General features: G+C 39.4%; 1 protein-coding gene across 1 annotated transcript; it reads left to right on the top strand.

The window, feature by feature from the left end:
- Nucleotides 1-1,269: 1,269 nt before the first annotated feature.
- On the top strand, nucleotides 1,270-14,247 carry LOC146579546 (uncharacterized). Its single transcript, XM_085263345.1, has 12 exons — nucleotides 1,270-1,289; nucleotides 1,418-1,554; nucleotides 1,641-1,834; nucleotides 1,979-2,119; nucleotides 2,281-2,419; nucleotides 2,619-2,799; nucleotides 3,015-3,156; nucleotides 3,766-3,909; nucleotides 7,065-7,117; nucleotides 7,213-7,263; nucleotides 8,240-8,310; nucleotides 13,786-14,247. Exons 2-12 carry the CDS (start codon nucleotides 1,435-1,437, stop codon nucleotides 13,894-13,896), a joined length of 1,347 nt encoding a protein of 448 aa, XP_085119471.1. The 5' UTR covers nucleotides 1,270-1,289; nucleotides 1,418-1,434; the 3' UTR covers nucleotides 13,897-14,247.

Here is a 14,247-nt window from a genome sequence, read left to right as displayed (position 1 = left end):
CTATTGAACGGCGTATATTTTAAAGTAAAGGCTTTAAAACAAAGTTAGTACAAACGTCACTAATGTCACATAACTTTGCCGACATGTGGCCAACAGTAATGTTTTAATGTTCTTCATTATTAAACATTTGCACATAAATAAGTGACATAATATTCAGTACTTAAAGTTTACTCTTCGGCCGCCCCTCATCTGCCGTTTTTTTTGGCAAAATTATCCACACCCATCGCCGCGCTATGCATTCTGGGATATGTTGGGCCACGAAGTCTACACCGCCACAGCCTTAAAATTCAGGGAAATGAAGGACGAATTTGAGGGCCGCATTTCGAGCAGCCTTTGAATTGGGACAGCCTTCGTCGCGTCACGGTGACGTAATCGGCCTGAAAATGCGACCTTTAAGGCTGCAGACCCTGAATTGGAATACAGCCTATGTGTTAATAGACCTCTCTGCATTGCTAGCAGTTAGCATGTTAGCAGGGAGTTTGTCCTTCCCACTATCGCCAAAGTGCTTGCTCATAGGGGGTCATATGATTGTTGGGTTTTTCTCTGAATGTATTATTGTAGGGTCTACCTTTACAATATAAAGTGCTTTGAGGCCACTGTTGTTGTGATTTGGGGCTATATTAATAAAATTGAATTGAATTATTATCAAACAGTACATGTATAAAGCCAGATGGCACAACTGAGTTAAACAGGAGACGTCTTGAAAAAATAAAATCCAACCGTCAAGTTTCTATTTCTAAATTAAGACAATACTATTATTACACAATTACTTCTTGTATGTGGAATGTTGGAGACTTTTTATTAAGTGTGGCATGTTTCACCTCTTAAAGAAAGCATATTAGAATGCATATATTCTTACATGCATCCAAATGTGCAGACAGACATAAACGAAGCATAAATGTTCTGTGATCTGTTGTGCACAGAAATCACTTTTCTGCCTTTGAGTATCATTGAGGCTGCGTACTTTAAGGCTGCAGACCCTGAATTGGGATACAGCCAAAGTGAGTGAGAAAGGTGACTGAAAAGGAAAAACTCAATGCATCATGGGAATCCCCCGGCAGCAAAAGTGATTTCTGTTTCATAAACTGATGAACTATTGCAACTAAAAGATAAAAACAAATATGAAAAAATAGTTTAAGAAAGTTTTGATTTATTCAAAACAACTTCATTGAAAATACGATTTTTTAAATAGTCTGATGTTTTTGTTTCTTAAAGTTGGATAAGACAAGTGCATTCAGTACCCACCACCATCTGATTGTAATCTTCTAATAGGTGTTTGCTCATTCCAGGTAATTTTCATGTTTACAAACTAAATAAACTAATCAAAAAACATCAGACAAAAGGACAGAGAGTGAAAGAGAGGCTGTCTTTGGAAGTACATGTATTCGTGTTCTCAGTGATTTCTACCTTTATGCAGAGACACACACTTTCATCATGTTGCTCTCTGAGACATCTTTGGTGCTGCTGATGGTTTGCGGCACTCAGGCTTCACATTTTTTAGGCACAGTTATGACCTACTACCCAAAGGACACTTTTGAAAATGGATCTGTCACAGTACGTACATTTTCTATCTAAAATAATTTTCCAGACTTGAAAACTTGAAAATGTTAGGTAAACACTTTGTGGCTGTAACTCTACAGGTGACCGTTCGGTATAAACTGAACTTCCACACAGCTGCCTGCATAAATGATGAAACATGGAATTGCCTCAGTGGTGATTGTGGGACTGGAACCTACACTCTACATGTGGTAAAACAGGAGAGCAGTGGAGACTGGTGTCAGAGAGAGGGAATCATGACTCGACAGGTTCCCAGCAACGCTCCGTTTGAACTTCGGTGAGTGTACAACAGGAAAAGGTAATTTGTAAAAACAATTTTTAATTGTCACTGAAGGGCGACAAAAATGGGTCACTCGTGGTAAACTAATAATTGACTAAAACATGTTATGTTCAGACTTTGAAAACTGAATTTTCTATCAAGGTTGGAGGGTAGTGAATGGATATCCAACGTCAAAAATGACATTTCATCATGGAGAGCTGTGACTCGGGTGGAACTGAGGAACCGGTCCGACACCGGCAAAGCCAACACATCACCTCAGACCACCATCCTACCAGCTGTGGGGTAAGCCCACTTAATGTGTGTCTATGTTTGTATTCTTATATATTTCATATTTTACATTCATCCCTTTCATATTAAAATGTATTTAACAAAGTATTTATCACCCGTTCGTTACATTAAAATGAATACAGCAAATAGAGCTACAATCTTTGTTTCTCTCTCAGAGTTCCTTCAAACTGTCAGAGAGATTTCAGCCTGTTGATGTTTGACCCTGATGGAGACGAAGTTAAATGCAGATATGGAAACTCTGCACTCTCAGAGTGTAACCCCTGCACTCCACCGTCTGTCCTCAGCCTCTCATCGGTGAGCAATGACTGTTACTCTCATGTCAGATGAGACAAGCAAACATTTTGCACAGAAAGTGATTAAATGGTTTTAACTGAGTTACAGTTCAGATCAATTTATTTTGCAAAAGTGAAAGTTTGTCCAAAAAAGTTGTTTTTTCTGCAACAGAAAACATTTTGGTTATTTTGACTTCAAGCCCATTTTCGTCCTCTTGCAGTCGTCTTGTACTCTGTCATTCAGCCCCACCAACAGCAGTAATGAAGGTTCGTATGTAGTACAGCTGGTGATGGAGGACTTCCCCAGACAGACCATCACTCTGACTCAAACCAACGGGACACAAACAACAATAACTACCAACGATGCCATCAGCAAAATACCGATTCAGTTTGCTTTGAAAGGTACCAATATACGTTTCATTATCTTACAATGAAAGCACTAAAGAGCTGCTGACGATGAACTTAGTGCTCGGCCTGATGTACAGAGATGTTTGACCACCAGTGTCATCAGGACTGATTCTCTGGACCAACAAATATTAATCTGTCCAGCAGATATTTTACTGTGGATCATCTTTGCATCCTGTGAGAATCACCTTAACTTCTCTGTATTCTTCCAGTTGATCCTGCAGTGCCATCCTGCACAGAAGGACTCTTTCTGCCCAAGTTTCTTCCTCCAACACCAGCCAACGGAGCTCAGCTCTACAACAATGTCAGTCAGACTCTGGAAATTCACATCACTGCAGAGGCACTTAACTCCACGTAAGTAAAACACAGTTAAAGACTTTGTCTGAATATATAAAAGTTTAAATATTATATTCAGAGCAGCCTATGGGTAGATATGAAATATAGGCCTCAAAGTCATGAATCTAAGAGAAATGAGTGACATGCAAATTTGACATATGTTTCAGGTTATCAGGTTACATATGTGAGATGATCTTTATTATTACAAATCTCCAGTGCTGATGTACAAGATTACAGTCAGAAGTCAAGTTAGACGACACAGTAAATAAAACAGCCAATGCCACACAGATGTAAGGACATGAATGCAAAAAGATTAGGTAATACAAAAGTAAACCACATGAACATCTAATAAAAGATATAAATATTGAAACACTGATCCAACATTAGTCTTGATTGATTGATGTTTGATGTGCTTCAGTACCCCTAAAAATGGGCTAAAAGCGCCCCTGCTTCCAAGGTTGGTTGGTTTGAGAAATAAAACATGGCCGGATAAAATCTGTGCTTTAGTTGGGAAACAAAAGAAATATGCTCTTTTTGCAGATGTGGAGATTTTGGAAAAAAACAAAAACAAAAACAAAAAAAAACCCCACACACAAGTTGATGAATTTTTGATTTTGTTTGTTGAAGGGTCTCTGAGCTGCTCTACAGCGGGCCGTACAATTTAATCAGCAGTCCATCAGGACCAGGACAGTTCACCCTGAGATGGACACCATCTGAAAGCGAAGAAGGACAAAGCCTCCCCATCTGTTTTGCTGTCCAGGCAGTTTCTCGGTCAGTCTCATGTTTCATGTAAATGACTCTGTAGAAAGTTGCAGCAGTTGAAATTCCAACACGTTCTCACTCCCAAAGCGTAACATTTTACGCTAGGTGACAAATCGTCAACATATTACGTTTTCGGCTACCCACCACGTTCCTAAATGATGACCTCGGAAAAATGAGGAAATATCAGAACCGTATGGACTCAATCTACACATGTTCGCTCTTTTTCTTCAAATCGCTTAGAAACACACTATTTAACATCATTAAAGTCCTGGTTAATGTCAGGAAAAAGGTTATGGTTAGGGCTAGGGATAAGGTTAGGTTTAGGGCTGGAATACAAGGTTGGAACGTCTGTTACCGCAGGAGCGTCATTGCATTGGATTTCAGCCATAACCCTTTCACGTTCCTCAGGAATGCCGCGGGACGTGACAAAACATCCGCATGTTACGCCTCGGGAGTAAGAACGGGCTCGAAATTCCTGAAATGAAAAAGTTTCAAAGTAAAATTTTAACTTGTTGCCTTACAAGTTTCCTGTTTTAAGGATTGTTCCATCATTAAAAGGTAGTTAGCTCTCCTTTGAGTCAACAAATATTTTTTTGTCTTTTGAGATTACAATTGCAGAAGGCAAAATGAAAACCAAAAAGCTGATAACAAGAGAGAGAAAAAATGGAAAAGACACTAAGAACCTGGGTAGAGGATCATGATGCTCATTGGGGACTTTAAATCAAAAGAGAAGAAGAGAGAAAAGACTTAAGAAGATTCACTGATGTAGTGAAGGAGGACATCCAAAGGGTTGGTGTGACAGATGAGGATGTTAGAAACAGAGTGAGATGAATGTAAATCTTCTGCTGTAGTAAAAGGTGCAGCTAAAACAAGAAGAATATAACATCTTTCTACTCAATTTTGAGCACTCAAAGCACTTTCTAGTACAAGTCTCATTCACCCTATCACACATACAGACAGACATGTGTTATACAAACATATTGTACCTAAATTACTTTCTATCTAACATTTACATGGATGTGCTGAGTAGGGCTGCTACAAACGATTATTTTGATAGTCGACTAGTCACCGATTATTTTTGCGATTAGTCGACTAATCAGATCATGCATCCATTGGATGTAAAACGTACAGCTTATTGCACCAGCATGCACCTGCTCTTATATAACTATCATTAGCTTACAGCTTTAAGTGTTTAAGGTATGTGCTAACTAAAAATAAAGACAAGATGAAATTTGCAGATTGTTTCGTTGGAGTTTAATAAACTCAGTCGTCTGCTCCTGGCTATCTAAAATATAACAGGACACTGGAGTATATTCTCGAGCATCTCACACTTCTGATAATCAATTGTCTGCTTGACGTTTATTCAGCTGCGTAAAAATGATAACTTTAATCTCAGCCAAACCGATTTAGCCAGGAACAAATAGAATACTGAAAAAAGCCAAACAATAACATTTTTAAGCTATCTAAGTGACTTATATGTAGGGTTGCCTACCGTCCCTTGAAAAACAGAATCATCCCGTATTTAGAAACAAAAGTACAGTGGTTCTAAATACGGGACGATTCTGTTTTTTAAGGGACGGCTGGCAACCCTACTTATATATCATGTTTAACATGAGTAGCGAAAGACGGCGGTGGGTTTGAAAACGATTTGCCGGGAGTCCGGTGTTCTCACGGCTCTAGTGAGCCTTGAACCCCGGCTAGCTATCGAGGTGGTGGGTAACAGACGTCTCCGAAAATGTCTGAGCGCTTTTGAAAATATGTAGTGTCTTCAAAGGAGCTTGCAAAGAAAAGCGTCTGGACTTCTTTAAGTTACTTGAAGACGTTTCACCTCTCATCCGAGAAGCTTCTTCAGTTCTAAGGTCAAATGGAGAGTCCCAGATATAAACCTAGTGAGAGTAACCCCCCACAGAGGGACAAAAGGACCCCCTGATGATCCTCTAATCGCCTGAGCCAAGGTGTGAAACTGGATGTGGGTCCCAATCAGCCAGAGTTTCGGGTGAGTTCATTGTGAAACCTGGCCCCACCTTATCATGCGAAAACCTTATCATTCTCGGATGAGAGGTGAAACATCTTCAAGTAACTTAAAGAAGTTCAGACGCTTTTCTTTGCAAGCTCCTTTGACTACGATGATCTGGATGACTGAGAACCTTCACAGACATATGTGGTGTCTTGATAAACTGAGCAGATATTTGAGGTTTACACAGCTACATTCTCGCCTGAAAATATGTTAAACGTGTATTCTGTGACCCAGAAAGAATAATAAGAGTAATATTAAAACTAACTAGCTGCCGCCATTGTTGGAAACTGAGCTGGGCTGCGCTATGAATTCTGGGACACAGCTTCTTCTTCGGGGTTTAACGGCAGCTGGCATCCTTGTACATGTAGTGCTGCCATCTTCTGTTTCAGTCCGTTATTACTCTTAAATCCTACCACTTATTCCTGCGTCTTTTGGGAGCTTAAAAAATTTCAAACGACGCGTCGACTATTAAATTAGTCATCGACAATTTTGATAGTCGACGTAATCATGACTAGTCAACTAATCGTGGCAGCCCTAGTGCTGAGTCAGTATCATGATACTGTGGCATATGGACAGAAAGAGCTGGGGATTGATCCACCACCAACCTGCTAATTGGTAGATGACCTGCTGTACCACCTGAGCCAACTTACGGGGTTGTCCTAAACTAGTACCTCTAGGAATAACAATAACAAGGAGAAAGTTGCTGGATTGTTAAGAAAAAAATGTTATGAAAGCATGCTCAATTAAGATACAAAGTATCAGTGGTTAAGGTACTTCAAATTATCATGGAATCAGACGCCTGTATAATGAAACATTAGACTTTATTATTATTTGCTTTGACATCTTTCAGTCAAGGTATTTCCTAAACAGACTACAAGTTGGATTTTTGTCATATTTATTGTATTTTGATCACATTTAAAACATCAAATCATCAGATTTCTCTTTATTCTCAGATTTCTCTTTACTGTTAAGTGTGTCTGTGTCAACTTTTCTGCTTATACTTGTTTTTGGGTGGTGTAAGCATGATCATTAAGGAGTGTTGGAGAGGTATACTGGTATACTTGAAAAGGAAAGATGATGTGAAACTACAGAAAGAATCATTTTGTACTCTTAATAACAGATCTATTGCACTGACTTATTTCTGCAGTGGGACCAAGTATCACTCAGAGCTTCGATGTGTCACTGTGACCGTTGTAAAAGGTGAGTAGAGTCCGTCACCATTTCAGCCACATTTTAAATCTAATTTACTGGATCAGTGTAACAGAGTTATAAGGTCTAATTCTGACTGTTTACAGGACCAGTAATAACCACAACACCCGAAACGACTACACCCAGTGAACCATCTTGTGAGTATGAATGAAATGACATGATGTTTACACTGTCTCAGTACAAGATATATTACTCTCACTTCATATTATTATGCCAATTTTATATCACTACACAATACTCTCAATTCTTAATTTGTAAAACCAGCAAAATACTTTTGAGGTATATTGAGTGAATTTTGCAGTACTGACTAACTGCATACAAAATCCAAAGTCCAAAATAAAGTCATCAGGTGATAAGATGTGATTTTCACCAGGCCACAAAACCCAATGGTTGCCTTTGCAATCAACAGTGTGAACTAGTGAACAAACTCAGCAAAGCAAGAAATATAGAATGATGATCGAAAATGCCAGCAGGAAGTAAATAGATGATTAAGTAAAGCTAACTAAGCCTTGGTTGACAAACACAGGACCTTAATGTTTCATGTAGGACAACATGGTTGACATGAGTTTTACACCACCATCTTAAAATTCACAGTGCATATTTCTTTTTGCTAACACAAAAAAGAAAAAATGTATTTGGTCTGAATTAAAAAATCATCAACAGACTTGACGTTGCTTGAAAACTTTGAGAACTGAATAGAGTACAGTGATTTCTATTGGATTCTAACATGTCTGTCATGGTCCTGAGTCTGGCGACCCAGTGTTTATGTTTTTATTATTGATGTTCTTTCTTTTAGTTAGTTTTTGGTGATTTCTAGTTCTTTGGTATTGTTTTGTTGCCTCACCTGTGTTACACAGTTCCTGTCTCTTCTCCTTGACCTCTGTTTGTGCATCTCCAGTCAATCGCGTCGTCCCATGTCTCTAAGTTTCTGTGTTTCTGTTTCCATCGTTGCTAGTTTCATGCTCCTCGTTTCCTAGTGCTTCTGTTTCTAGTTTCCAATGTTTACTTCTTAGTTTCCATGTTCAAGTTTTGGTTTGTTATTCGTAAGTTTATTTTGTGGATTTTTTTCCCCAGCATACACAGCCATACATGACAATGTCTTTGTGTTTCTAGATGTTCTCAAATTGAAGATTACCTCTTTGGTGGACTTGTCAAAAGTTGATAGAAATTACTTACTTACACAGGTAAGTATATTTGTATTTATTCAGAAATCCCATCAGAGAGTCAAACAGCTGCACCATATGGACTGTATGGAAACAGCTGATCGACAACAAATTAAGGAAGCATCAAAACCGTTAACCCTTTCGACTATAAACGTGTTTGTTCAAATTTACCCTTTAACCCTTTAACGCCCAGGGTATTGTCTTTGATACATGTGTTTTGAGACTTCTAGATCATCAGCTTGACTTTTTTTATCCTCAAAAAATTATATAAATTGCGTGACACATTTTTAGTGACTAAATTGCAAAAATATGGCATATGTAGCAAACATGATACAAATTAAAACTCGTATATATGCAGATTAAAAATTGATAGATTTTTATATATTTTGTCTAAAGATTCAGCAAACACTCCATTATCAAAAAAATTAAGATGTCTTGCAGTTATTTCATGGCTCAAATTTTAAAGGGCTAATATGTCTTGAAACATGCTCAATCACTCAGGTAAGGAAATCTCAAAGTTGATTCTGTTTATCCGGAACGTTTTCAGTGGAACAAATGTTTCATTACTCGTCAAAGTGACTTCTTCAGGCTCAGCTGACTGCAGGTTTCCCCAACCTTATAAACAATACATTTGCATGATTAGCACAACTGGATAACAACGGGATATGAGGTCAGTTCTAGAGATGGACCGATCCGATATTACCTATCGGTCCGATACTGACCTAAATTACTGGATCGGATATCGGAGATACATAAAAAATGTAATCCGATCCAAAGTATCACAAAATCGCCTCACAAAACGCGCTACTTGGCGTAACCCAGCTCGGCGCATCAGCGCAGTATGTGTCACGTGATAGACCGGCTGTTGTCTGCGAGACCTGTCGGTCTGTTGGAGCACTTGGAGCCTCGCTACATGCTTCCTAACTGCGGCATTTCATCTCGGCGAAAACTATCCCAGAGAAGTAAAGCAAGTGTGTAAGTTCCCTGAATGTTTGCACAGTATTTCCACGTTAAGCTTAACAAATGATATTGAGCCTCAGCTGGACTGGCCATTGGAGTTCCATACTGAGGTGAAAGGGAAGCGATTTTTCCCGTAATTCAGTTAGAATAAAAAAAAAAAATAGGACACAAAGCTGGAGTTATTCTGTCTTTGCTGCGCAGTTGCATCTACTTCTCTCATTCTCTCCCCCTCCCTCTCCTGTTACTTCAAACATGAAACTGATCAATGATCAGCTGATCAGCTTTTCTGCCGCAAGTCCGTCTTTCTTGTTTGTTTATCGCCCACTTTGCGCTAGAAAGAGAAGACCAGCGGATAAACAACAGCAGCACGTTTAAGTGTGATAAGCTGTTGTTAGAATGTATTTAATATTACTTTCTAGAATCAGCTGAGGTTTGCTGGAGCCACAGCTGTAAAAGCTGCTGGTCATGATGTCCGTTTGGATATGTAGTGAGAGTGAAACCTAAAGATAAAACCAGGAGATGTCCTTACTAAATCATCAGAGCTGAACAGGTGTGTTGAAGGGAAGTTATGAACTGTTTCCGAGAGACAAATAACACCGGGCTCCCTTTTTACGTAGCTGACAGCTGGTAAATGTGCAGGGGCGGGTCCTAACAGGGAGAGGGGGGCACAAAGAAATACTTTTCTTTGTTATGTCATTTAAAAACTTTGAATAAATAATTATCTGAATCTTACAACAAAAGTGGTCATCTCATTAAATGTATAGAAATCCATTATTGTATATGGTAAGTAATAAGTCATATATACACCTTAGTAAGCTATAGTACTTTTTCCTTTGGGAAGGTACCATCTGTGAAGTCTGCAATTCTGTTGAAGAAAGATGTTGAATCTATTTAATTATTGTAGAAAAATAATTGATTTCTGTGCATTTGTCTTACACTTGCATTAAATTAAAGTTAAAGTCAATTAAGCATCATGAGGTGGAGGGCGGGGGGTGGTTCCCTAATATTTTTGCTGGGAGTTGGCAACCCTATTAGTTAGGTTGCTTAATATTTCCACTAAGTACTCTTTAAAATACCACAATAGGGGGGATGGTGTAGGTTTAAATTTATTAGATTGATCAGTATTGCTGAACTATAAAATGTTTTGGGTGCAGTATATTTTTTGCATACAGGTATGACAGAATAGCTTCAGTCTCTTGTTTTTTAAAACTTGATTATGAACTTTTACAAAATGCAGCAAGATATTTATAAAAAAAAGTTGTATTGATTACAAAATATCGGATTCATATTGGTATCAGCAGATATCCAAATTTATGATATCGGAATCGGTATCGGACATTAAAAAGTGGTATCGTGCCACCTCTAGTCAGTTCCTTGATCATTAATATGCAAATTGTTGTTACCATTGATCAACAACCACTGATTAATGCTCATTGATCAATGGATACGAGTACCATTCGCAGAGAGTTGGGGAATGGCTGTAATCACAGTATTGTAAGATGCTGTGATTGCATGATGATGTAAGATCTCCTTGTTTCAGAGATTTCCCTTTTCATATAAAAGACCTCCTTGACTCCCCACTCAAACCAGCGTTCTTCCCTGTCCTGTTCACTCATCCAAGTGACCGATAAAGTTACTTGGATGAAACGTTTTTCCCACTAAAAACGCTACTGGCTGAATTGTAAACGAGTCTTTGGATCTGTTTCAGAGCCCATTCAGTCCTTCTAATTTCTAAAATCCTTGTACTGTCCAACTCATTCTCATTCCCAGGGTGCCAAATTCTGACATTTTGACAAAGCTGCTGACTCAGCACACAGGTTGCTATAATACTGCATATAGAGAACAAAAGATCCTGCTTTAAAGATTAAAATAGTGTTGGCCATGTAAGGTATATATATCCAGTTTGGGAACTCTGTGTTTTGAGCTTTGCTTTACTTTCTGTTTTTCGTTTATCTATCAAAAAGAGAAAAGATGGTGGTCTGAGTTAAAACACACCTATTATGACCACTGACACATAATGATAAAGGGAATGAGGGCAGGCTCCTTATTACACTACATGGGCAAAAACACTGGGTCACTAACGCATTAGAAATGCTGATCTGCCAAGAAAACCCATGACATGAAGCTCCAGGTACACAGTTTTTGTGCAGATGTTAATGCAGTCCCTTTAACACTATGCGCTTCAGCATCTGTAGTCTGTAGTCCCAGCCTGCTTCAAAATGGCCACCATCGTCCCTGTACCCAAATCCTCCACCATCTCCTCATTGAACGACTGGCGACCTGTAGCCCTGACCCCCATCGTAAGCAAATGCTTCGAGAAGCTGGTCAGGGACTTCATCTGCTCTGCACTACCCGACTCACTGGACCCTCTACAGTTTGCATACCGCCACAACAGGTCCACTGATGATGCCATAGCCCTGACACTACTGCCCTGTCACACCTGGAGAAGAGAGACACGTATGTGAGAATGCTGTTTGTAGATTACAGCTCAGCATTCAATACCATCGTTCCCTCGAAGCTGGACAGGAAACTGCAGGATCTAGGACTGAGCAGCTCCCTCTGCAGCTGGATCCTTAGCTTCCTGTCTGACAGACGCCAAGTGGTCAGACTGGGCAGCATCACCTCATCCCCCATCACACTGAACACTGGTGCTCCACAGGGGTGTGTACTGAGCCCTCTCCTGTACTCACTCTACACCTACGACTGCACAGCCACTAACAACTCCAACATCATTGTGAAGTTTGCGGACGACACTACAGTGGTGGGTCTTATCACCAACGGTGATGAGACGGCCTACAGGGAGGAGGTCAGCGCCCTGACCCACTGGTGTCAAGACAACCATCTCACCCTCAACGTCGCAAAGACAAAGGAGTTGATAGTGGACTTCCGGAGGTGCAGAGAAGTACACACCCCCATCACCATCAACGGCGCTGCTGTGGAGAGTGAGCAGCTTCCGGTTCCTTGGTGTACATCTGGCTGAGGATCTTACGTGGTTAGTACACATAAACAAAACAGTGAAGAAGGCGCAGCAGCGCCTCTTCTTTCTCAGGAGACTGAAAAGATTCGGCATGAGCCCCTGCATCCTCAGGACCTTCTATCACTGTGCCATTGAGAGCATCCTCACTGGATGCATCACCACCTGGTATGGCAACAGCACCGCCTACAACTGCAAAGCTCTCCAGCGAGTAGTGCGGTGCTCTGAACGGATAATTGGAGGTGAGCTTCCCTCCCTCCAAGACATCTACAGGAAGCGCTGCCTGAGGAAAGCGGGGAGGATCATCAAGGACTCCAGTCACCCCAGCCATAAACTGTTCAGACTACTTCCATCAGGAAGGAGGTTCTGCAGCATCCGGTCCCGTACCAGCAGACTGAGAGACAGCTTCTTCCACCAGGCCATCAGACTGCTGAACACTTCATAGACACCTCAGCTTCACTACTGGAACTTCAACATTATGCACTCCATACTGTACAGTAATGCCACTGTTTTGCACATGTCTCAACTCTGTATATTTTTATATATTTTATTTATTGTTTATTCTATGTAATTTGTAAAATATGTGTACACACACACACACACACACACACACACACACACACACACACACACGTAGAAAAATATTTAGTATACACATCCAGAAATGCATATACTATTATATATTGTACATATATTTATTAGTTTCAGATGTAGCCATTCTTGTATTTTGCTTGTTTACATTATTGTATTTTGCACAACTCTGTTGCTTGTGAAGCTCGCACACAAGAATTTCACTCACATGTGCTGTACCAATGTACCTGCACATGTGATGTGACAATAAAAGTGATTTGATTTGATTTGATTTGATCTGATAACCCTGCTCTGTACATTTACATGGTCTGCCACTCTATGACTGAGTTGTTATTTCTTCCAATTTAAGTCCAGAAATGCTAACAATTTTTTTATTTGTCATCACTGCATTGTTTTTTTTATCATCCAAAAAAACCAATAAAATAATTAACTTCTTTTTAGACTGACAGAAACCAGAGTTGCTGTCACAGCGGGGGTACGCCGGTCTGTTTGTTTTTAAGACTCAGAAGCAGACGCAGAGAGGAGTTTGTGGGAGTTAACAAAAGGCGAGCCTTTATTTGGCTGTAAGCAGTAGCATAACACGAAACTAAGAAAACAACGAAGACTGTGAACACTGTGTAAACTGAAAGAATATGAAACTCAGTGAAATAACCATGAAGAAAATAAGAAACACAGTGTAAACACGACATTTTCACTGATCCGGCCCGCATTAGATGAAAGTGAATGTGATGTAAAGTGAATTTGACGCCCCTGGTCTACAGTACCCCACTGGGAGAAATGACTGTATGGGGTCATATCTTAAACTGTTCACACATGATAGACATGCAAAACCACACAGGCACACCCTTCATCATAAAAACTGTTTATGCGAGCACAGTTTCTTAAAACCTTTGCTGCTTCTTTCTAAAGAACCCTCACATGTATAATAAAAATCAGTGAGAATATCTGTCTTCATTTTTCCCTCTCTGTAGATCAAAAATGTGCTGATATCCAACGGACTGCCCCAAGACATGCTCATACGACTCATGAGCAGCAAACCACAGATTGGTGCAATTGCAGCGCCCTCTACTGGCACAACATGAACATCTACTGACAACTTCTGGAACATTTTAATTTCATCTGCTGAATGAAGTTTTGTCTTCACTGTTCTTTAAATAACTTAAGAGTAGATTTTAAAAGCAAAAATTGAACCTGATTTTTCACTGCTATGATCTAAAATTAAGTAATTTGTACTGTGTTATTTTTTACTATCCTCATTTTATTTTATTCAAGTGGTATAATTCAAATATTTTTTGTTATTTATTTTAATAATTGTTTAAATTTTATTTTATTCTCTTCACTGTGTGCAATATACTTTCATTACGCTTTTTGAGATTTATAATTTCTGTTTGAAGTAATTTGCAGTTTGGATTTGATATGTGTTATATGAAAAT

The sequence above is a fragment of the Mchenga conophoros genome, linkage group LG3 (assembly GCF_057382185.1).
Source record: "Mchenga conophoros isolate Kocher_MC1m ecotype Shallow Benthic linkage group LG3, M_conophoros_male_GT1.1, whole genome shotgun sequence".
Classification (NCBI taxonomy): domain Eukaryota; kingdom Metazoa; phylum Chordata; class Actinopteri; order Cichliformes; family Cichlidae; genus Mchenga; species Mchenga conophoros.
The sequence above is the reverse complement of the archived record's forward strand: the minus strand, read 5'-3'. Positions and strand labels throughout refer to the sequence as shown.